The following is a 23,125-nucleotide window of genomic DNA, read 5'->3' as shown; positions in this document are numbered from 1 at the left end:
AAACGCTCTTGATGAAAGTGAAAGTGGAGAGTGAAAAAGTTGGCTTAAAGCTCAACATTCAGAAAACGAATATCATGGCATCTGGTCCCACCACTTCATGGGAAATAGATGGGGAAACAGTGGAAACCGTGTCAGACTTTATTTTTGGGGGCTCCAAAATCACTGCAGATGGTGACTGCAGCCATGAAATTAAAAGAGGCTTACTCCTTGGAAGGAAAGTTATGACCAACCTAGATAGCATATTCAAAAGCAGAGACATTACTTTGCCAACAAAGGTTCGTTTAGTCAAGGCTATGGTTTTTCCTGTGGTCATGTACGGATGTGAGAGTTGGACTGTGAAGAAGGCTGAGCGCCGAAGAATTGATGCTTTTGAACTGTGGTGTTTGGAGAAGACTCTTGAGAGTCCCTTGGACTGCAAGGAGATCCAACCAGTCCATTCTAAAGGAGATCAGCCCTGGGATTTCTTTGGAGGGAATGATGTTGAAGCTGAAACTCCAGTACTTTGGCCACCTCATGCGAAGAGTTGACTCATTGGAAAAGACTCTGATGCTGGGAGGGATTGGGGGCAGGAGGAGAAGGGGACGACAGAGGATGAGATGGCTGGATGGCATCACTGCCTCGATGGACGTGGGTCTAGGTGAACTCCAGGAGTTGGTGATGGACAGGGAGGCCTGGCGTGCTGCGATTCATGGGGTGGCAAAGAGTCGGACACGACTGAGCGAGTGAACTGAACTGAACTTAACTGTTCCACGTGTCCTTGTGGCTCAGATGGTAAAGAATCTGCCTGCAATTTGGTAGACCCAGGTTCGATCCCTGGATCAGGAAGATCCCCTGGAGAAAGGAATGGCAATCCACTCCAATATTCTTGCCTGGGAAATCCCATGGACAGAGGAGCCCTGCAGGCTACAGTTCAGGAGGTCCCAAAGAGTCAGACTCGACTGAGCATCTAACACAACAACAATGTATCCTTTACCCAGTTTCTTCCAATGGTAACACCTTGCAAAACTATAGTACAATATAGTACCAAGATACTGACACAAACACAGTCAAAACACAAAACTTTTCCATCACTTTAAGGATCCCTCAGGCAGCCCTTATATAGCCTCCTGCACTTCCCTTTCACAACCTTCCCACTCCTTAACCATGACAACAACTAATCTGTTCTGTTTCTATAATTTTGTCCTTTCATGAATGTTACATAAATGAAATCATACTATATGCAACCTTTTACTACCAGCTTTTTCCAGTCACCATAATTTTCTGGAGATTCATTTGGGCTGTGTGTTACATGTACCAATAGTTTCTTCTTCTATTTTAAAAACTTTTTTTTGGCCATGCTACACAGCTTGTGGGATCTTGTGCAGCATTTGGTATCTTAATTCCCTGACCAGCGATCAAACTCATGCCCCAATAGTTTGTTCTTTTAATCCTGAGTACTATTCCATGGTATGAATGTTTATTCATAAACTGTTTATTCATCCACTGAAGGTCCAGGTTTTGGCTATTACGAATAAACTGCAATTAAACATTTGTTTACAGGTTTTGTGTAAAGAGAACCATAAATTCTTAAGGTTAAGGTGATCTACTTCGTACAGAGCTCATTCAGAACTGAATTAATACTACAATGATCTTATTACCAGTTTTTCTTTTTTTCCAGAAACAGGCACTGTATTAAGCAATTTATAGGCACTGTCTGACAACACAATCCTATGAAGTAGACACTATTAAGTGCACATGAAAACAGGGATGGATAGACTAACTTGCCTGAAGGTATATAGCCTAGAAGTGACAGTTCTAGCATTCAAACCCGTGTGTGACTCTGCGTTCTTTCCCATCAGCCACTGCATACACTGTATTGTCAATTACCAAGTGCCTGAGCATTTCCACTGATGGGGAACGCACTAAGCAGTCCATATGGAAACTTTTCAGCTTTTATGGAAAGTTCTTTCACAATCTGAGGTAAAACGTCTCCTTGTAGCTTTCAATCCACTATACCAGTCTTTCTATTTGGTTTTACAAGCCACCTTTCACACAATAAATCGAAGGTAGTTATGTCCCCTATTTTATCTTCTCCTGGGTAACTGTTTTCAGTTTCTCAAAGCAATCATCATACAGGTCCTTTACATTACTCACCAATACTTTTCAGCTATCACCTACTGTTTCTAGATTTTATATTTTTGAGAGTAACTACTTTGTTGTTCTGTAGCACCATTGTTTCATTGAGAGTACAGCTCGCCAATATCATCAGTTCTTTCTTTTTTAAACAAATATTCCTAAGTCCTAGTGTTAGTCACTCAGTCATGTCCGACTCTTTCTGACCCTCGGAACTGTCACCTGACAGGTTCTTTTGTCCGTGGGATTTTCTAGGCAAGCATACTGGAGAGGGTTGCCATTTCCTTCTCCAGGGGATCTTCCTGACCCAGGGATCGAACCTGGGTCTCCTGCACTGCAGGCAGGTTCTTTACCATCTGAGCCCCCAGTGGTTATAAAACAAATATTATTATCTAGCAAAATCCCAGCAGCCTTTTTAATGGAAATTGTCAAGCTGATCTCAAAATTCATATGAAAATGTAATGAACTCAGAATAGCCTATAAAACCTTGAAAAAAAAAAGTTGGAGGGCTTACATTCCTGATTTCAAAAGTTATGGTATGAGCATATGCCTATAGATCTTATGTCTCACCTATATGCCTACAGATAAATTGAACAGGGTTGAGAATTCAGTAATAAACTCTTATACCACAGTCAGCTGATTTTTAACATGAGTGCCAAGAAAATCCAATGCGAGCAAGAACAGTCAAGAAATGGTGGGACAGCAGAATATTCACATGTAAAAGAATGAAATTATGACACCTAGCTCACATCACATACAAAAATTAACTCAAAATAGATTACAGACCTAAATGGAAGTGCTAAAACTATAAAACTATTTTTTTCTAAGAATACAAGAGTATATCTCTGGGACTTTGGATTACGCAATGGTTTCTTAATGATGCCAAAAGCTCAAATAAGAAAAATAAAAATAGGTACTTGGGCTTCATCAAAATTAAAAAGTTCTGCTTCAAAGCATACTATCAAGACAGATAATTCCTCAGCAGTTCAGTGGTTAGGAATAAGTGCTTTCATAGCCAGAGCCAGGTTTGATCTCTGGTGGGATAATCAGCAAAAAAAAATCAGCCAAAAAAAAGAGAGAAACAAACAAAACACAACAAAACAAAGAAAATAAAAAACCCACAGAACGTTAGAAAAGATTTGCAAATTATGTATCTGATAAAGATATAATATATCTGATTATATATCTGTATATCCCTATACAAAGAACTGAGCAATAAAAAGAAAACGTAACTCAAAAATGGTCCAAGAACTTAAACAGATGTTTCTCCAAAGAAGATATACGATGACCATTAAGCACATGAAAGGACTCTCAACACTACTAGGAAAATACAAATCAGAAACGCAATGTGATATAGGACTTCCCTGGTCCAGTGGTTAAAAATCCACCTTGCAATGCAGGGAGCATGGATTCTATCCCTGGTCAGGGCACTAAAATCCTGCATGGCTCAGAGCAACTAAGCCTGTGCACCACTACTCGAGAGCCCATGTGTGTACAACAAAAGATCCCATGTGACCAAGACCCAGTGCAGCCAAATAAATTTTGTTGTTATTCAGTCGCTCAGTCGTGTTGGACTGTTTGCAACCCCATGGACTGTAGCACGCCAGGCTACCCTGTCCTTCACTATCTCCCAGAATTTGCTCAAATTCATGTCCCTTGAGTTGATGATGCCATGCAAACATCTCATCCTCTGTTGCCCCTTTCTTCTCCTGCCCTCAATCTTTCCTAGCATCAGAGTCTTTTCCAAAGAGTCAGTTCTTTGCATCAGATGGCCAAAATATTGGCGCTTCAGCTTCAGCCATCAGCCCTTCCAATGAATATCAGGGCTGATTTCCTTTAGGATTGACTGGTTTGATCTCCCTGCAGTTCAAGGGACTCTCAAGAGTCTTCTCCAGCACCATAGTTCAAAAGCATCAATTCTTCAGTGCTCAGCCTTCTTTATGGTCCAACTCTCATATTCATACATGACTACTGGAAAAACCGTAGCTTTGACTATATGGACCTTTGCTGACAAAGTAATGTCTGCTCTTTAATACACTGTCTAGATTGTCACAGCTTTTCTTCCAAGGAGCAAGTGTCTTTTAACTTCAAATAAATTAATTAAAAAAAAATACAATGTGATACCACTTCACACTCACAAGGATAGCTAAAATCAAAAAGAACAGACAATAACAAGCATTGAAGAGGATGCAGGAAAACCGGAATCCTTATACATTGCTGCTAGGATTGTAAAATGGCTCAGTCACTTTGACTGTTAGTCATTTCCTCAAAAGTTTTAACGGATTTACCAAATGACCTTCCCCTAGTTATATACCCAAGAGAAATGAAAACATTTGCACACATTGCCATTTGTGTGGAAATGCTCACAACTGCGTAATTCATAATAGCCAAAATCTAGAAACAATCCAAATGTCCATTAACTGATAAACAGATGTGGTGCAGTCATTCAATGGAACATTATTCAGTAAATAAGCAATGAAGCTCTGATACATGTTACAACATGGATGAACCTTTAAACAAAAGGAACGAAGTCTGTCACAAAAGATCAAATGTAGTATGCTTCCAATGATATGAAATGTTCACAATGGGCAAATCTACTGAGACAAAACATTCCATTAGTGGGTGCCAGAGCTGGGAGAGGGGAGAATGGAGACTGACTACCGGTGGGTACTTTCGGGGTAATAAAAATGTTCTAAAATTAGACAGTAGTAATGTTTATGCAACTCTGTGAATATACTAAAAACTGACTGAACTGTAAACTTTAAAGACACTGAGTTTAACTCAGAAGTACATGAATTATAGTATGTCAACCTCAATAAAGCTGTTATTAAAAAAAATATTGTTCTAGCCATATTAAAATAACCAAAAATAGAAGCTAAGATGCAGTGACTACTATATGCCAGACAATGTACTACTATATATTATATGCTTTACGTTATTTTAGCATCACAGCAGCCTCTGAAGCATTTATCAGTTGCTGCTGCTGAACAAACTACCCCAAAACTCAGTGGTTTAAAACAATAACTATTATCACTGCGAAGTCTACAGCTACAAGCTGGTTACTTCCCTTGCTCTGGACCAGATCTGGCTATCTTTGAAGTACTTCCTCATGCATCTGAGGTTAGTCTCAACTAGGATGACTGAGTCTACTGTACACTGTCTCTCAGCTTCTTTGCAGAGTGGCCTGGACTTGTCCCAGCAGGAGCAACAGTCCAAGAGAACTAAAACACTTAAGACCCCTTCAAATCTGGCTCAGACCAGTGAAGACTGTTGCATTCTATTGCAGACCATGATAGGCCAACTTGACCAGGGTTCAATCCCTGGGTTGGGGAGATCCCCTGGAGTAGGAAATGGCACCCCACTCCTGTATTCTTGCCTGGAAAATTCCATGGGCAGAGGAGCCTGCCAGGCTACAGTTGATAGGACTGCAAAGAGTCGGACTCGACTGAGTGCACACGGACAGTTATGTAAGTTACAGGTATGGTGTCCTGTGTTTTTACAGTCCATGGGGCCGCAAAGAGTCGGACATGACTGAGCAACCGAGCACACGCATATAGTCCAGGTTGGGTTCAAATGGTAGGAAGGAGACTTCACCGCTTTGTGGGAGGATCTGTAAAATTAGACCATGGGGTCGCAAAGAGTCGGACACAACTGAATGACTTTCATTTTCACTTTTGCTGCAAAATTACAATTTTTCTAACAAGTGGAAACCACTGTACTGTTAAAAAATGGAGAAGCTTGGATCTAAACATGGTTATTGGAATTGAGAGTAAATATTCCTCATCACTATACCATTTTTCTTCCTAGGTAGCCTCAACACTTTATTTGTGCAGCTATTTGTTGATTTTGACCTTAGTTAAGAATAACTGGACTTCCCTGGTGGCTCAGAAGGCAAAGCATCTTTCTACAATGTGGAAGATCTGGGTTCGATCCCTGGATCGGGAAGATTCCCCGAGAAGGAAATGGCAACCCACTTCAGTACTCTAGCTTAGAAAATCCCATGGATGGAGGAGCCTGGTGTCCATGGGGTCGCAAAGAGTCAGACACGACTGAGTGACTTCACTTTCACTTTCTAAGAATAACTGAATTATTAAAATTTAATTGTTTTGAAACTTTGTCAATATTATCTACATTAATGAAAGTTTTTGAAACTTTACAACTTAAAAAAATTTAGTTATAAAGTTAATCAATGAGAACTAAAAGTTGTTTTGTTGTTGTTTAGTCACTGAGTCATGTCTGCCTCTTTTGTAACCCTGGACAGTAGTCTGCCAAGGCTCCTCTGTCCATGGGGTTTCCCAGGCAAGAATACTGGAGTGGGTTGCCCTTTCCTTCTCCAGGGGATCTTCCTGATCCAGGGATCAAACCTGTGTCTCCTGCTTGGCAGGCAGATTCTTTACCACTAAGCCACCTGGGAAGCCCAAAATTGTTTTGATAAAATTCCAAACCAGAAATTATTGAATAGAGTTGCAGTTTTCATATCAGTTTCAGCATCAGATGAAATTTGACTTTATTTTGTATGCATAATACTAGAAACTTGAGTCACACAGGTAGTTGCAAGGGATAAACATTTGTAATAGTTTTTTAGTTTTCATTTTTAAAAACTTTGGGCCAAAAGAACAGCAAAGATAGTAGAAAGAGTTTCCTACACCCTTCATCCAACTTCTCCTAATGTTAACATCTTACATGCCCATAGCACAATGATCAAAATTAAGAAATTAATAGTTACAATACTATTCACTAAACCATGGACTTTATTTGGATTTTGCAAACTTTTTTGATAATGTACTCTTCCTGTTATAGGTTCCAATTCAGGATCCTCCATATGGAGATCTGAATGTTTTTCTGAAATCTATCACCAACATATTACCTATCCTTTAAAAATTGTGTGAAAATTATAAATTTGAAAAATATATCCTCAGCTATTTCATTCAAGTAACAATTTAATACGATACAGTTATCTGAAGAGTTTTGTAGCATAGCCTAGATCACTGGTTTCCAATGGTGGCTGCACATTAGAATCATCTGAGTATAATTAAAACTCTGCTATCCAGAGTGTATCTCAGACCAATTAAACCACAATGTCTATTAGTGAGATTCAGACATAGGTATTTCATAGGTATTAGAGTTACCTCACTGATTCCAATGTGCAGCTAAGAGTGAGAACCACTGCATAGATGTCAATGGTTAAGGGAATTTCAACCCATTTAAGAACAGGTAGTCTCTGGGTATGGTTATATAACCAATTCAGCATTCAGTACATATTTCTCCAAAAAGCCATGAGATTATCAAATGTCTTATATTAATGAAGATATATATATATATAAAATGTCATTATTTTGGTTTACCATTCATGGAATTCTGACAAAAGATGATACATTAATCTGCCATAACTTTTTCTCTATTGAAACTAGACTGATTTCCCAATGATCAGTAATTCTTTTTCATTTACTTTTTTTTTTGCCATGTCATGTAGCATGCGCAATCTTAGTTCCCTGACCAGGCATAGGGACTCAATCCATGACCCCTGCATTAAGAATGTGGAGTCCTAACCTCTGGACCACTGGGGAAGTCCTAGGAATCTTTTTTTCTAAACCAGCAACTTGGTCCCCTATGAAACACCCGGCAATGTCTGATAGGAGTTTGGTTGTCACAACTTGGGGGAGAGGTGCTCCTGGCATCTAGTGAATTGAGAGGCCAGGGTTTCTGTTAAGCATTCTGTAATGCACAGGAGAGGCTCCCACAACAAAGAATTATTCAGTCCCAAATTTAAGCAGTGCCAAGATTGAGAAAAAGTGTTCTAAATCTTGAGTCCTATAGGAAAAATTTGCTTCTTGGAGATTATTCACTGCAACATTGTTTCTAATATTGCAAGAATGGAAAGAGTCTAATTCAGCATATCCATACCATGGAATACTATGCAGCTGTTTAGAAACAAAACAATACTAAACGTTCTCTCCATATTAATGAGGAAAAAATCTCTAACATACAGTAAGTGGAAAACAAACCAAAAACAAAATGCAGAACAAGGTATACAGCAGCTATCATTTATGTACAAAAGGGGAAAATCTATCCAATTTGTTTGTAAAAAGGTAAATATTTTGAAGGATATACAAAAATTGATAATCCTGTTTGCCTTTAGGGAAAGGAAATGGGTTCTTGTGGGGGCAGGAAGAGAGAGTGTAGTGTCTTTTATACTTTTTGACCTCTGAGCCATGTTGCTATCACCCAGGGAGAAAGTAAATTAAAAAATATTAAATCAACAAACCCCTAATGAATCCTTTAAAGCTAACAAACAGCTTTTCTGCATGAATTATATTACTCTGTTTAGAAAAATCCTGCTGCATCCAATTGTGTTAGGCTGAGGTTAAAGAAAATAAACAGTGGGGCCCCATCCCAACAACACATCTAAATCTACCCTGGCAAGGTTTGGGAAACCCTCAGGTTTCTCACAAGGGTACTTCTCATGTACCATTCTTCACAGGAAAAATAACATTGTTTCAAGCTTGTAAAAACATCTTTTTTTTTTTTTCCCTTTACTCTGTGAGCCCAAGTTTCCTATCTGTAAAACAAGGGCAAGGACTATAGTAGTGTTTTCCAGACATCTTTCCTTCCTTTGGTAATATACCATTTACCAAGCTAAGAGCAATTTAAAATACCAACATATAAAAAATATACAAGGGCTGTACTGGGAAAAACAGGAATAAGGCACATCTGCTTTGATGTTCATTTTCTTCCAGCTACTAAATAAAGTACAGAGGAGAACATCTAGGGTTCAAAAAACAAAACAACCCAGAGCAACCACAATAGCGACAGCTAACATTTACTGAACATTTTCTGTAGATCAGGCACTGGTCTGAGTGCTTTATGTAAATTAACTCTGTGTATTTTCAAAACAATTCTATGACATAAATATTATTATCTCCAACTTACAAAGATAAAGTGGCAAGTATGGCAGAATAGTTAAAAACATGGACTCAAGAATAACTTCTTAAAAAAAAAAGAATCTAACTTCTAGGATTTGAAATGGGGCTCTCCTACTTAATAGTTGTGTGACCTTAAGCAAGTTACTTAAACTTTGTGTTGTCTGTTTCCTCATTTCTAAAACGGAGAAAACAGTAGTATTTACATACAGGATTCTTAAAAGGATTAAATTACTTGAAAAAAATGGGTTATTACTATGACCAACTAGTTTCTACCCAAGTTTGCATAGCTACCAAGTAAAAGAGTCAGGCTTTGAACCCAGGCAGTGGGGAGTGTACATTTCTACTTTGCTAAAAGGCGATTACCTGAAGCATGAGTTTAAAATCATGGTACCCAAACAAAAATTGCAGAGTTCCTCCCTTGGTAAATAGAAAATTATTTATGGACTATTATATACATATATACATACATATATATATATTTTACTTATATAAGAGTTTGAAGCTCTATATTTTTATAGTATTTACCATAACTTGTCAAGTGTAAAGTTAACCCTGATGATGCTCCAGTAGGTTGTATTTTTAAATGTCTGAAACTTTATTTTAAAAGTGTACATCAGGATTTCCCTGGTGGTTCAGTGGTTGAGAATCTGCCTTGTAATGTGGGGAACTCAGATTTGATCCCTGGTCAGGGAACTAAGATCCCACACATCTTGGGGTAGCCGGTGAGCCGAAACTAGAGAGCCGATGTGCCACAACTAAGACCAGACGAAGCCAAATAAATAAATATTTTTTAAAAAGTGTACACTGAAAAGCTTTTCTTGCTAATCTGCATTCCACCTTTCCCTGCTGCAACATCCCAGCAAGGAAGTATTATGAGATAAATGTTTAATTACTTCTATTCTAGTGGGGAAATCTGAGCTCAGCTTAGCTAAGACTGCTGCTGTACAGCAATAGCATAGAGCCCAACTGTCTATTTACAGCTTGAGGACTGATGCCAGAAGCAGAGCAGTAGGGAAACTCTGGAAATCTAGGCGGTTTTGCTGAGGGCCTCTCACTATGCTTAAAGAAAGTGAAGTGAAGTGAAGTGAAATCGCTCAGTCATGTCTGACTCTTTGCGACCCCATGGACTGTAACCCACCAGGCTCCTCAGCCCATGGAATTTTCCAGGCAAGAGTACTGGAGTGGGTTGCCATTTCCTTCTCCAGGGGATCTTCCCAACCCGGGGATCGAACCCGGGTCTCCCGCACTGCAGGCAGACGCTTTACCGTCTGAGCCACTTTCAGTTAAATCTTACCCTCTTTTAAATTAAAATACAAAACCATCATCCAAGGCAAAGTACTCTGGAGGTAGTTGTGATTTGGCCCCCTTTCTGTGTTTCCTATTGCTACTGTAACAAATTGCCACAAACCTGGTGATAATAATAAAACAACATAAATTTGTCATCTAGAGTTCTGTGGTTTAAAAGTCCAAAATCAAAGTGTCAGCAGGACTGTGTTCTTTCTGGGTGCTGCAGTAGAGAATGTTTTCTTGACTTCTCTAGGTTTTGGAGGTTGCCCTTCATCTTCAAAGCCTGCCTGCAGCAGCTGGTCAGGTCTATGTCCTCCTGCATCACTCTGACACTGACTCTTTGGTCTTCCTCTTCCATCTTTCAAGAACTCTTGTAATTGCAGCGGGGTTACCAGATGATTCAGGGTAATCTCCCTATTTTCAGATTAGCTGATTAGTAAGTATCCTTAATTTTCTTTTGCCATGTAATATAACACATTTACTGCTTCCAGGGATTACAACACAGACATCTTTCGCGGAACCATTATTCTGTTTTCCATACTTTCCTTAGTTCAAATAATTCAAGGTTCATTCATTCAATAAGGTCATTTTATTGAGCACTTAATATATTTTAGTCTCTGGTAGGCACTGGGGGCATACATAAAAGAATTGAATACTATCTTATCTGTCTATACTTAATGGGCAATTCATGAAGTGCAGTTACCAGAAGTAAGTTAAAGGCAGAGACTATAAGTAACTCTCTTTATATACAGGTGTAGTGGAATTGTATTAGAAGTGTTTTTTTCCTTTGTAGCATATGCAATTATGTTGCTAAAAACAAATTTACTGTGAAGGCAATGTGATATAGTGAAAAAAGTTACATTTTTAAGAGCCAGGCAAACTAAAGTCTAAAGATAGTTATCTGACTTTTTTGAGCCTCAGGCTTCTCATCTGTAAAATGGGGATAATATGATCTATTTCAAAGTGTTGTTTATTTTAAGGATTAAACAGGAACGCAAGTTCTCCTGGCATAGTATTTCACAAATGTTAATTTTCTTTCCCTTCTAATATTTTAAGTATCTAAAATTCATTTCAACATTTCCATGACTTGCTTTACACTAAACTACCAAAGAATATAAAAGAAATGTTAGACATAGCTCCTGACAACAAATTTAAAACGCTTTTAGTAGAGCAACACACTTGCATACATGGCACAATTAAAAAAGATCAACGGCTCCTGAACAGCTCCATGAAAAAGTTCGGACTTAAGGTTAGGAAAAGCAAATATAGAGTGAGGTAACTGAGGTGAATTTCCCTTTAAAAAAAAAAAAAAAGCAAGCAAGCAAACAAAACCAGACTCACAGATTGAAATATGGTAAAGAGGAAATTTAGGAGTGTCTAACTTTAGAGCTTGAATGGCCTTTGAGATTAATCTAGTACAGTGATTTTGAAACCATTGCCAGATCCCTAGAAGTCCACAGATGTGAAGGAAAAGGGAAACCTAAGTGGATCCCTTGCCTCATGTATTCGGCTTTGCCTACAAGGTGAAACAAAAGATTACTAGAAGAGAGCTTTGGAATTACTTGTGGCTTTTAATAGTCCATAATTCTTTTGAATTCAATCAAGAAAAAGTAAATGTTCATGCAGAGCTTTGAGACACAAGTATCAGTAACTATGGAAATCTGATAGACCTAGATTTGCATTGTTTTATTAACGATTTGGAAGAATAGGACACAAACTACCAATTTATCAACATCACCGTTAACGATAACGTAACACTGCACTTTCCCTGTACCTAGGAGTTAATTTGACTCTACACGTATTTCATCGCACATCAACCCTGAAGGCAGATTAGGGGCTCACTAATTTCCATGTTCAATTTTTCGTTTCTTGTTGACAAAGAACTAAGAAAAATAACTTTCTGAAGGACACATAAGACACGGCAGATGGAGTCCAGACCTGAATTTGATACATATGGTATCTTTATTCCCCAACCAGGCTGCCTAATGAGGTTGAAAATACATCATCCATTCATCATCCACCCACGAGGAATGCGTAAAAATGCACAAAAAACATCACTGCATATAAACAGTAGTGTGAAACTCGAGAAATTTAAGCTGGGTTTAAATAAAAAAGAAAAAGTCGACCACTGAGTGCGTTCTTTCCTGGGTCCTAGGTCCGCAACACAGAGCCCAAAGGGAAGCCCCCTAAGGAGGGTCGCCGGCCCTACCGGTCTCACTCCCTACCTCATGGAGGTTCAGAGTCCCGCTCCTTTCCCTCATGGGTATAACCCCCGTGCCGGTCCATTTCCTCACCGAGTCACAAACCAGCTCCCCCGGCCCGGCAAACGGCAGACACTGTCAAGCGCTGTCTCCACGCCGCGCGTCCCGCAGCGGAGAAGTAAGCTCGGGTCGTAAGGCAGGAAGCTGCTTAATGCGCAGCCGCCGCAGCCTCCAACCACCCGCCAGCGAAGGGGCGCTAGGCCGCCCCCGACCCGCTCGCCGCGGCCAGGGCGAGGCCAGAAAAGGAAGCTGCGGCGCCAGGGCGCCGCGGCCAGCGAGGTAAATAGCCACAGGTTTCTCTCCGTCGCTCGCGGTAATTCGTGTCCTAACGGCAAGCTTTGCCCGCTTCGCCTGTCGTCTTCTCCCCCGCTTCTACAGCCAACGGGAATGGAACAGTCCAGCGGGGGGGATTGTGGGAGGCGCACGCGTGAGGGGTGGAGGGTATGTCGGGGGGGCCGGAGGAGGAGGAGGCCGCGGCGGCCGTGGCGGCGGTTGGTGGCAGTGGGGGCGGGGAAGGGGGGGAGGAGAGGAGAGGAGGTGGAGGAGGAGGCTTGGGCTCGCGCTGCTGAAGGTACGCGTGAGGGCCCGCGCCAGAGCTGGCTTGACAGGGGCCGAGGGGAAGGGGAGGACTGTGCCACAAGGCGCCCCAGAGGGAGTGCGTACTGGCTGGCGGGCGCGCAAGGCGGCCGAAGGCGGTGGTTGGTGGGAGCAGCGAGCGACAAGCCCAGATACACTCTGGCGCGTGCGGGCGGGCGTGCGCGCTCCGCCGCCCGAGTCGGGTGAGGGGGGAGGACGAAGGGGGAAAACGCGAGGAGGGAGGAGTGGGAGGTGGGGGGGCACGAGGCGCCCTTCGCTCCCTCCCTCCCAAGGAGCTGCCGCCGCCGCCGCTCTGCCGCCGCCGCTCCCGCCGCCATTTTGGGTTCGCTTTGCGGAGGGGGAGAAGATCCCCGTCTCGGTTGCGGGACCCGCCTCCCCTCAGTTTCCCCCGCTTAGCCCCACGCCTTTCCCCTCTCCTCTCTCGCATTTCCGCCAGTCCGCTCACCCGCTGGCCGCCTCCTGACAAGCGGGAGGGATCCGCTGTGGACCAAGGGAAGCGGAGGAGCCTGGTGGCGGCCGCCCCCTCTTCCCCACTTCCCTGCACTCTCATCTCCCTCGGCCTCGGCCTCTGACACGGTGAGTAGAACCGTCTGGGGAGGCCTCTGGGCCTAAGTACTTCCTCCGCGACTCAGCCCCTGGCTTCCTGGGAGCTACTGTCATCTCCCGGACCTGGACCTCCGGGAGAGCGGCGGTAAGGATGGGGGAGGGGAGGGGAGGGCAGGGGATCCTGAGCTCGCCGGGAAGTCCCTCCCGGCGGGGGTGAAGGGGTGTCCCTGACAGGCGGGCTCCTGCCTGGGGGAGGGGGCGGGAAAGTACGCGAGTGGAGGCGGAGTCGGCGGTGCCCCTGACAGGTTAGTTTGTGTCTCGTGGAGGAGGGATTGGAGCATCCCCCATAGTCCTGTTTGTTTCGTTTAAGGGATAAAAGTGGCAGGAGGCAAGATTTTCCGTACGGTCAGATCTGTGGTGTCTCTGACATGCTGAAGTGTATGTAGGGACTACAGGATGATCTCAGTTTCGCAAGTTTAATAAATGTTGCTTGTTGCTTTGGGCATTGAAAGACATGTTTTTGGTCTAGAAGACAGATGGTCTGTTGGTGTATAGCGGCTGTGTTTGTGTGCGTATACAAGGAAGGAAAGTGTTCCGGAAGAGTTTGCTTGTATTTTTACAAGTGTAATCGAGTTCCCCCTTACACTAGCTTATTTTTAAAATAAAGCTTGGGATGTTCCTTGCTGGTTGATATGTTTGTGTATTTTAGGATTTGGGATTGCCTTAATACTTACTTGTAAAGAGAAGTCATGGCAGTATTTTGGAAATATAGCGTGAAGTGGTGGGGTCAGGAATAGGAGAAACTTATCATAGCTATTCTTAAGAATAGTTTGTTGCTCAGAATAGACTGAATTGTTCAGATGTGAAGGCCCAGAACATCTTTACTTGAACAATGTACTGTGAGTGTATAAAGAATGGATGGAGTTTTTGTTGACCTGAGTTTGTATTAACACTTTGTAATAGAATAAAGCTTTTATATTGTTCAGAATGCTCTTTCAGTTTGTTTGTAGTCATAAATCTCTGTGGAAATGGTGGGATGAATGTTTCCTCCCATTTTACAAAATAGGAAATTGAGGCATAAAGACATCATTTTTTCAAGGTCATATGTTAAATTGGTGACAAACTTGGGATATAACAGATACTTTTGACTCCTAGTCCAGTAGTATAGTCATCATATCATGACATCTCAGGAGATCTTTGTCAGGCAAATCTGAGTTTATTGGAAAGGTAGGGGCATATTGAATGGTATTTGGTAGAGATCAGTTGTGTCAGACAGAACATAGGTTGTCTTTGCCAGGTTGGCCTGTGGGAGATGGGTATTCCATGAGGATATTACTTTTTGTTTATGGAGGAAGCAGAGCGTTTCTAACACTTGAGTTTGTGTATTTGAGGGAGGGATATTTAACTGGTAACATAGAAGCAGGGTGGGGGCTGACAGCTTAACTTTAAGGGAGAAAGGATCTTCTTTCATTCATTCAACAAATATTTACTGAGTAACTACTCAATAAATGGTCCCTGCCTTGGGGTGAGAATAATCAAGGTGACTCTGTTGAAGCAGCTCGGGTACATTTGTCTTGACAGTGGTAAATACTGAGACAGTGATACATATTGAGTCGAGTGAGGCAGACAGGTCAGTGTGGAGTTGAAACTAGAAAACCTTCCTCAAAAATATACTCAGTTTGGAGGGAATTTAGATCTTCCAGACGTTTTACTGTGGAAGGATACAAGTGTATTTAAGCATCTAATAGGGTGCCCAGTTTGTGGAAGAGTGTGCTGCCTTTTGCATTTTCTTTTGGCATTTCCCAGTAAACTCTTTTTGGGATCTGGAATTGTCAGTATATGTGCCTGTGAATATTGGAACTTTTTGGCTGTGCTGAAGAAATTCTTCGAAAGACTTAATTTTGTAGTAAGGATCCCCTTCTCTGAACATGAGAGAAGTATACTTGAATTAAGGCAACTTAACTGTATTTCTCTGGAAAATAGTGTTTTTGATTTGCTGGATTAGTGGTTCTTAGAAGTTTTTTTGGGGTCCACTTATTCTTCTGAGAATGTGATGAAAAAACTCACTGTAGAAAATGTTGGGCATGAGCACAATCACACAAATTATGCATACAATTTTTAGAAACTTAAATTCTAATGAAGTAGAGCCAGTTTATATTTAAGTCTCATTTAAAAGTCTTTTTTTAAAAATAGTTTTGTTTGGGAGTGGAGATGTTGGTATGAGTTTAAGATGAAAGATTTTTTGACAGTGAGCATGCTGACAGTAAGGGGAACTTTAAGATCTTTTTTATTGTTTATTTTCTATTCTTTGCAGATTAATTTCTGCAGTGTTAAAACATGATTCTAATTAGGTGATCAGAGAATGTGGTATAATTGCTTTCTAGTTTTGCATTGGGACTGAGGAGTTTTGAAGCTCATTTCTTGGAATTTATCTTAGTTATAACAAATGTTATTGAGTTGTTTTTATGCAGGGGACACAAAGATGAATAATATATGGCCTTTGTCCTTGAAGCTATTCTAATTCAGTTGAAGTTATGAATTGCATGTTAGTGGGAGCCTTTAAAAGGACAAGGTGGAAGGAAGCATATTTCTTCTAGAAGTTGAGATTTCATGACTTAATTGCCTGAGAGGTTTTGCTGTTATTCTTAGGAAGTTACAAAGTCTTCACATTCTGTATGCAACTTTGCAGCTTAAAAAATGTGTTTTGGTATCATTTGATGTTTTGAGATGAAGGATCTCTGGCTTGAAAAGGATGTAAATGTTGGTGGCATTTTTTATCTTGTTTTGGATGTATTTCTGTAGTGGGTTTACATAAAAAGGTCTTAATGTCATTTTTGGATAGACATGTATCTAGAAAACACTGGGGTGATTTGAAAGACTACCCCTGAATCTAGTACTGAAAATTAAAAATAATTACTGAATTTTTTAAAGAAAAGAAACTCAGAAAGGTGTTTTAATGGTACAGATTACAGGATTCAGTCAGATAATGGAAAGGTCTTGAGAAAATTGGTCTGATTGTCTCTATTGTCATGTCCTCTGGGTAAGAAGTCATGTAAATTTGTGAAAAGTTTATTTTCTCTAATTTTTAACTTAGTAGGTTCCTACATTAAAAAAAAAACACATCATTTATGTGTGTGTGTGTGTGTGTGTGTGTAGCATGTCTGTATCTTTGCATATGGATAACATGTATATAGTCTCCTCTATGTATGAGATACTTCACAATTTAAAAAAACAACTATTTGCAATAATTACAAAAAATACACAGGATCTTAAAGGATCAAGAATAGAGTGATTTTCATGTCCTGTTCTTGGGTTGTATTCTAAGATATGAAGCATAACTTCCCTGTCTTGCTCAGTGCTGTGCCTTTATAGTGTCAGCAGTACCACTTGAGGTTTTATTCTAAGTCTTCCATGCCTTATGAATAAAGAATTTGGACACATTCAGTCCTGCCTAAAATAATCTGCCTGCACATGGTGGGAAAGTTTTACCGTGTGTGTAGGTAGTGAGTCTCCAATAAATAATTTCATATTGTTTTTTCAGGTATGCATGTTGATTTGAGTTTCTTAAAGATAATATATTCCCTTATATTACCTTAGATTGTAATCCACTGTGAGGTCTATTTTGTGCCAGCCTTTCCAGAAGCATGAGCTAGCTTAACCCTGGCTATCATGAGAGAGGGAAATGAAAGTAGTATTTAAGCTATATTGCTAGTCTTTTTTTTTTCTTAATGTCTATCTTTAAACTATTTGTAATTTATTTGGTTTATATTCTTTCATTTGGAAAGGTTAGGTTTCATGCTTATGATTTGTTATCTGAGTTAATAACTGTCATTTCATATTTTAGAAATCACTTTCTTAGTGACTGGGGGTGTTGGTGGCAGTGTGATGTCAACACAACATAATAAATTATGGCTTCAAGCAGTAATGAAATTTAGCTAATAATCTTATTGCTATTTCAGAGTTATATTTCCTTCATTGAACATCTAACTTTTTTTAATGTTTGAAGAATATATAAAATTTTATTTTTAGCATTAATTGTTTTTGCTTTCCATAGTTCCTAATCATTTGCTGTCAGGCATTTGCAAGTTGATGACAAGAGTTTATATATTTTTTCCATTTAATTTTGTTCCTTTCTTGAAGTGTGGAAAATTTCTAACCTGGAGAGCAATGAAATAAATAACAAAGTTCTCATGCATTCAACATCCAGCTTCAAAAGTTATCCAAACCCAGTTATCACACTATATCCCTATCAACTAGCATCTCTTCATCCTCCCTTTCTTTATTTCAGATATTATATCATTTGATCCATAAATACAGTGTGTACATTATTTTCACTTTTAAATGGGGAATTATTTTCCTTTAGTTAGGTTTATATAATTTATTAAATAAAAAAACGTTTCATACCGAATGTCTAAACTTTTCATACCGAATACTTACAGTCTGTATTACCTGTCAATAGGGATTCCTCTGCAACATAAGAAGAAATGAACTGAATAGAACTTTATTTAGTTGCCTTTAGATGTTTGCGTTGTAAAATGCAGTTGGTTCCTGTGTTTCCTAGAAAAGTGTATCAGCTTTTTTTTCAAACACACAGTGAGAAGTAATGTCTCTTAGTTTTTTCATTGTTTTTTTTTAGTCATAGTGACAAATTGCTAAAAACATTTTCTAGATCCTTTTCAGTTCAGTTCAGTTGCTCAGTCGTGTCCGACTCTTTGCGACCCCATGAATCGCAGCACGCCAGGCCTCCCTGTCCATCACCAACTCCTGGAGTTCACTCAAACTCACATCCATCGAGTCAGTGATGCCATCCAGCCATCTCATCCTCTGTCGTCCCCTTCTCCTCCTGCCCCCAATCCCTCCCAGCATCAGAGTCTTTTCCAATGAGTCAAGTCTTTGTATGAGGTGGCCAAAGTACTGGAGTTTCAGCTTTAGCATTATTCCTTCCAAAGAAATCCCAGGGCTGATCTCCTTTAGAATGGACTGGTTGGATCTCCTTGCAGTCCAAGGGACTCTCAAGAGTCTTCTCCAACATCACAGTTCAAAAGCATCAATTCTTCGGCGCTCAGCCTTCTTCACAGTCCAACTCTCATATCCATACATGACCACAGGAAAAACCATAGCCTTGACTAGACGAACCTTTGTTGGCAAAGTAATGTCTCTGCTTTTGAATATGCTATCTAGGTTGGTCATAACTTTCCTTCCAAGGAGTAAGCGTCTTTTGATTTCATGGCTGCAGTCACCATCTGTAGTGATTTTGGAGCCCAGAAAAATAAAGTTAGACACTATTTCCACTGTTTCCCCATCTATTTCCCATGAAGTGATGAGACCGGATGCCATGATCTTCGTTTTCTGAATGTTGAGCTTTAAGCCGACTTTTTCACTCTCCACTTTCACTTTCATCAAGAGGCTTTTGAGTTCCTCTTCACTGTCTGCCATAAGGGTGGTGTCATCTGCATATCTGAGGTTATTGATATTTCTCCCGGCAATCTTGTTTCCAGCTTGTGTTTCTTCCAGTCCAGCGTTTCTCATGATGTACTCTGAGTATAAGTTAAATAAGCAGGGTGACAATATACAGCCTTGACGAACTCCTTTTCCTATTTGGAACCAGTCTGCTGTTCCATGTCCAGTTCTAACTGTTGCTTCCTGACCTGCATACACATTTCTCAAGAGGCAGATCAGGTGGTCTGGTATTCCCATCTCTTTCAGAATTTTCCACAGTTTATTGTGATCCACACAGTCCAAGGCTTTGGCATAGTCAATAAAGCAGAAATAGATGTTTTTCTGGAACTCTCTTGCTTTTTCCATGATCCAGCGGATGTTGGCAAGTTGATCTCTGGTTCCTCTGCCTTTTCTAAAACCACCTTGAACATCAGGAAGTTCACGGTTCACGTATTCCTGAAGCCTGGCTTGGAGAATTTTGAGCATTACTTTACTAGCGTGTGAGATGAGTGCAATTGTGCGGTAGTTTGAGCCTTCTTTGGCATTGCCTTTCTTTGGGATTGGAATGAAAACTGACCTTTTCCAATCCTGTGGCCACTGCTGAGTTTTCCAAATTTGCTGGCATATTGAGTGCAGCACTTTCACAGCATCATCTTTCAGGATTTGGAATAGCTCCACTGGAATTCCATCACCTCCACTAGCATTGTTTGTAGTGATGCTTTCTAAGGCCCACTTGACTTCACATTCCAGGATGTCTGGCTCTAGGTCAGTGATCACACCATCGTGATTATCTGGGACGTGAAGATCTTTTTTGTACAGTTCTTCTGTGTATTCTTGCCATCTCTTCTTAATATCTTCTGCTTCTGTTAGGTCCATACCATTTCTGTCCTTTATCGAGCCCATCTTTGCATGAAATGTTCCTTTGGTAGCTCTGATTTTCTTGAAGAGATCCCTAGTCTTTCCCATTCTGTTCTTTTCCTCTATTTCTTTGCATTGATCGCTGAAGAAGGCTTTCTTATCTCTTCTTGCTGTTCTTTGGAATTCTGCATTCAGATGTTTATATCTTTCCTTTTCTCCTTTGCTTTTCGCTTCTCTTCTTTTCACAGCTATTTGTAAGGCCTCCCCAGACAGCCATCTTGCTTTTTTGTATTTCTTTTCCACGGGGATGGTCTTGATCCCTGTCTCCTGTAGTGTCACGAACCTCATTCCATAGTTCATCAGGCACTCTTATCTATCAGATCTAAGCCCTTAAATCTATTTCTCACTTCCACTGTATAATCATAAGGGATTTGATTTAGGTCATACCTGAATGGTCTAGTGGTTTTCCCTACTTTCTTCAATAGGATAGAAAAGAAGGTAAATATTCCTGTTGAGTTATGAAGAAAAAACAGAGACTAGAGATTTGAAGTGATTGCTAGTTAAGTACAATATAGGTGTATATCCTTTTTTTCCAGAAAAGGTTGACAAGATGAACATGAATTCCATCATTAATGAAAGTTTGGTTAACTTATCTTCTTATTCTACAGTAAATAAATCATAAATCTTTGACTTACACTTCTTGTTTTACATTTTTTTTCCCTACCTTTTCCACACTTGATACCAAACCAGTCCTCTCATTCAGTTTTATTTGTCCTAAGATCACAAGTGGACACTGTCCAATTATAAAGTAGCTATATCATGGCTTCTTGGTGTAAATGACATTGAGAATGTGGTGGAGACATTCCGTATGATAAAAATTTTTTAAATTCAGCATTGATGAAAATGAAAGCCCTAGAGTTTAAGGACTAACATGTGAAGCCTAATGGGATTTAATGGAGAAAACTTAAAAGATTGTCTTTGAAAGAAAAACTGCCAATTCTGACATTTGAGAAAATGGGGAAGTGAAATAATCATGTATAATCATTATTGGATGAACAGTGTTTTTATATATATATATATTTGAGGATACAAAGATAGGGAGATAAGAATTTCAAATAAGTAGAAAATCTATGTATACAACTGGTAACTAAATGATAACACAGGTTGGAAAGTTATTTAGATGCAGAAGCATATAAAGATGCAGACTCAAGAAGAAAGAGGAATCACCTTGAAACTGAAATTAGTTAGAGGTTTAAGTTAATTTTATTTTTCTGTGTGTGTTTAAGGGGGAAAAAAAACTCAAATGTAGAACAAGATCAGAGTTTAATTTTTTCTGAGTAGTATTTTTTCTGTTCATTCATTCATTCTTCATTCAGCCAATTAACATTTTTTCCAGTACTTCATTCCTATTTCTGTGCTTTCTGCTGCTGCTGCTAAGTCACTTCGGTCGTGTCCGACTCTGTGCGACCCCATAGATGGCAGCCCACCAGGCACCCCCGTCCCTGGGATTCTCAGTGGGTTGCCATTTCCTTCTCCAATACATGAAAGTGAAAAGTGAAAGTGAAGTCACTCAGTGGTGTCCAACTCTTAGCGACCCCATGGACTGCAGCCTACCAGGCTCCTCCGTCCATGAGATTTTCCAGGCGAGAGTACTGGAGTGGGTTGCCATTGCCTTCTCTGATTTCTGTGCTTAGGTGTTGGGAAAAAAACTAGGAATTTTTTTCTTTTTTGGTTTGGTTTTTCTTTGAAGAGAGTTGTGAATCTAGTAAAAGGAACATCATGTTAAGAAATGTATCATATGATGTAATACATTTCTTTCTCCAAGGTAGAGAGCGGAGCATTTTTAAGTCTTGGGGGAGAAAGGAAAGGCTAGGGATGGCTTCTGACCAGTGGGAAGAGACATGTTCAGAAGGGTATAGTGAGGGCATTCTAGGTAGAGAAAGATCATCTGCAGGGATATAAAGTGAATATAACAACAGAATGAGTTCAGGAGACTGTAATTTGAATCAGTGTAGTACTTTCTACCATTCTCCTGTGATTTCCAGTGAGTTCAGTACTATATAAGATTGGCCTTTGTGCTTAGAGATCATAAAAAAAATAAAGATGAAACTATGTTCAGTATACTCTACTTAGAGAAAATAGTGTATTGTTACAGTTCAAGGTAATTTTAACAAAGATTAAAATCAAGAAAATGATTCTGTTTTAGTTAGAATTTTTTTTTATTGGAATATAATTGCTTTACAATGTTCTGTTAGACAGGAACGTAAATCAGCCATATGTATACAAATATCCCTTCCCTCTTGCACCTCCCTCCCACGTCCTCATCCCACCCCTCTGGGACATCAGAGAACATGAAGCTGAGTTCCCTGTGTTAAAAGGCAGCTTCCTGCTAGCTCTCTGCTTTACACATGGTAGTGGATATATTAATACTACTGTCTCAATTCATCACCCCTTCTTTCACCCTCAGTGTCCACAATTCTCTTCTCTACGTCTGCACCTCTATTCTTGCCCTGTTAATAGGTTCCAGTACCGGTTTTCTAGATTCTGTATATATATATATATGGTAATATACAATATTATATATTGTATATAACAATATATATGGTATATTGTATATGTATTAAAATATATATGTATATTGGTTTTTCTCTTTTTGACTTAGAAAATTTTTACTACAATATACCCCATTCCTCCAGCATTTTAGTTAATCAAGCCTTGTCTATAACAGGTATCCAGCCAAGTAAAATAATAAATAATTGCTTTTCATAATAATAAACAAATCTTAATAATAATAAAAACATAATAAATAAATAAATAAAATAAATAAAAATAAAGAAAGAAAGAAAGAAACAAATAACCAGTCTCCACACTGGTATATTTCTCCTTCATTTGTTGAAAATCTCAAATAATGATTAAGACTGGGGACTCAAAGTCAGATTGAGGGATTTCCCTATAGTCCAGTGATTCAGACTGTGTGCTTCCACTGCAGGTGGCCTGCGTTGCATCCCTGGTCAAGGAACTAAAATTCTGCAGCTGCGCGGTGCTGATAAAAAACTTATTTGTAACTTTTCACAAAATAATTATGGTCTTTGGTTTCCTTGA

The 23,125-nt window shown here is 39.8% G+C and overlaps 2 protein-coding genes across 9 annotated transcripts in view; one reads left to right on the top strand and one right to left on the bottom strand.

Moving 5' to 3' along the window:
- DAP3 (death associated protein 3) overlaps window positions 1-13,765 on the bottom strand; it is a 41,341-nt gene extending 27,576 nt beyond the window's left edge. Inside the window, exon 1 of one of the 3 annotated variants that reach the window (XM_070367318.1) lies at window positions 13,626-13,765. Coding sequence is in view for 1 of the 3 variants with exons in the window: in XM_070367317.1 (XP_070223418.1) it covers window positions 12,548-12,552 (5 nt within the window). In the remaining 2 variants the exon portion in view is untranslated. Of the gene's footprint in view, window positions 1-12,547; window positions 12,573-12,616; window positions 12,939-13,625 lie in introns of those variants that run through there. The other 2 variants (XM_005898699.3, XM_070367317.1) reach the window with 2 other exon arrangements.
- Window positions 13,080-23,125, top strand: part of ASH1L (ASH1 like histone lysine methyltransferase) — a 207,362-nt gene continuing 197,316 nt past the window's right edge. For 2 of the 6 annotated variants that reach the window (XM_005898698.3, XM_070367313.1), the window contains exon 1: window positions 13,205-13,756. The gene's annotated coding sequence lies outside the window, so the exon portion shown is untranslated. Of the gene's footprint in view, window positions 13,155-13,203; window positions 13,872-23,125 lie in introns of those variants that run through there. The other 4 variants (XM_070367311.1, XM_070367314.1, XM_070367315.1 and 1 more) reach the window with 4 other exon arrangements.

The sequence above is a fragment of the Bos mutus genome, chromosome 3 (genome assembly GCF_027580195.1).
Source record: "Bos mutus isolate GX-2022 chromosome 3, NWIPB_WYAK_1.1, whole genome shotgun sequence".
Classification (NCBI taxonomy): domain Eukaryota; kingdom Metazoa; phylum Chordata; class Mammalia; order Artiodactyla; family Bovidae; genus Bos; species Bos mutus.
The sequence above is the reverse complement of the archived record's forward strand: the minus strand, read 5'-3'. Positions and strand labels throughout refer to the sequence as shown.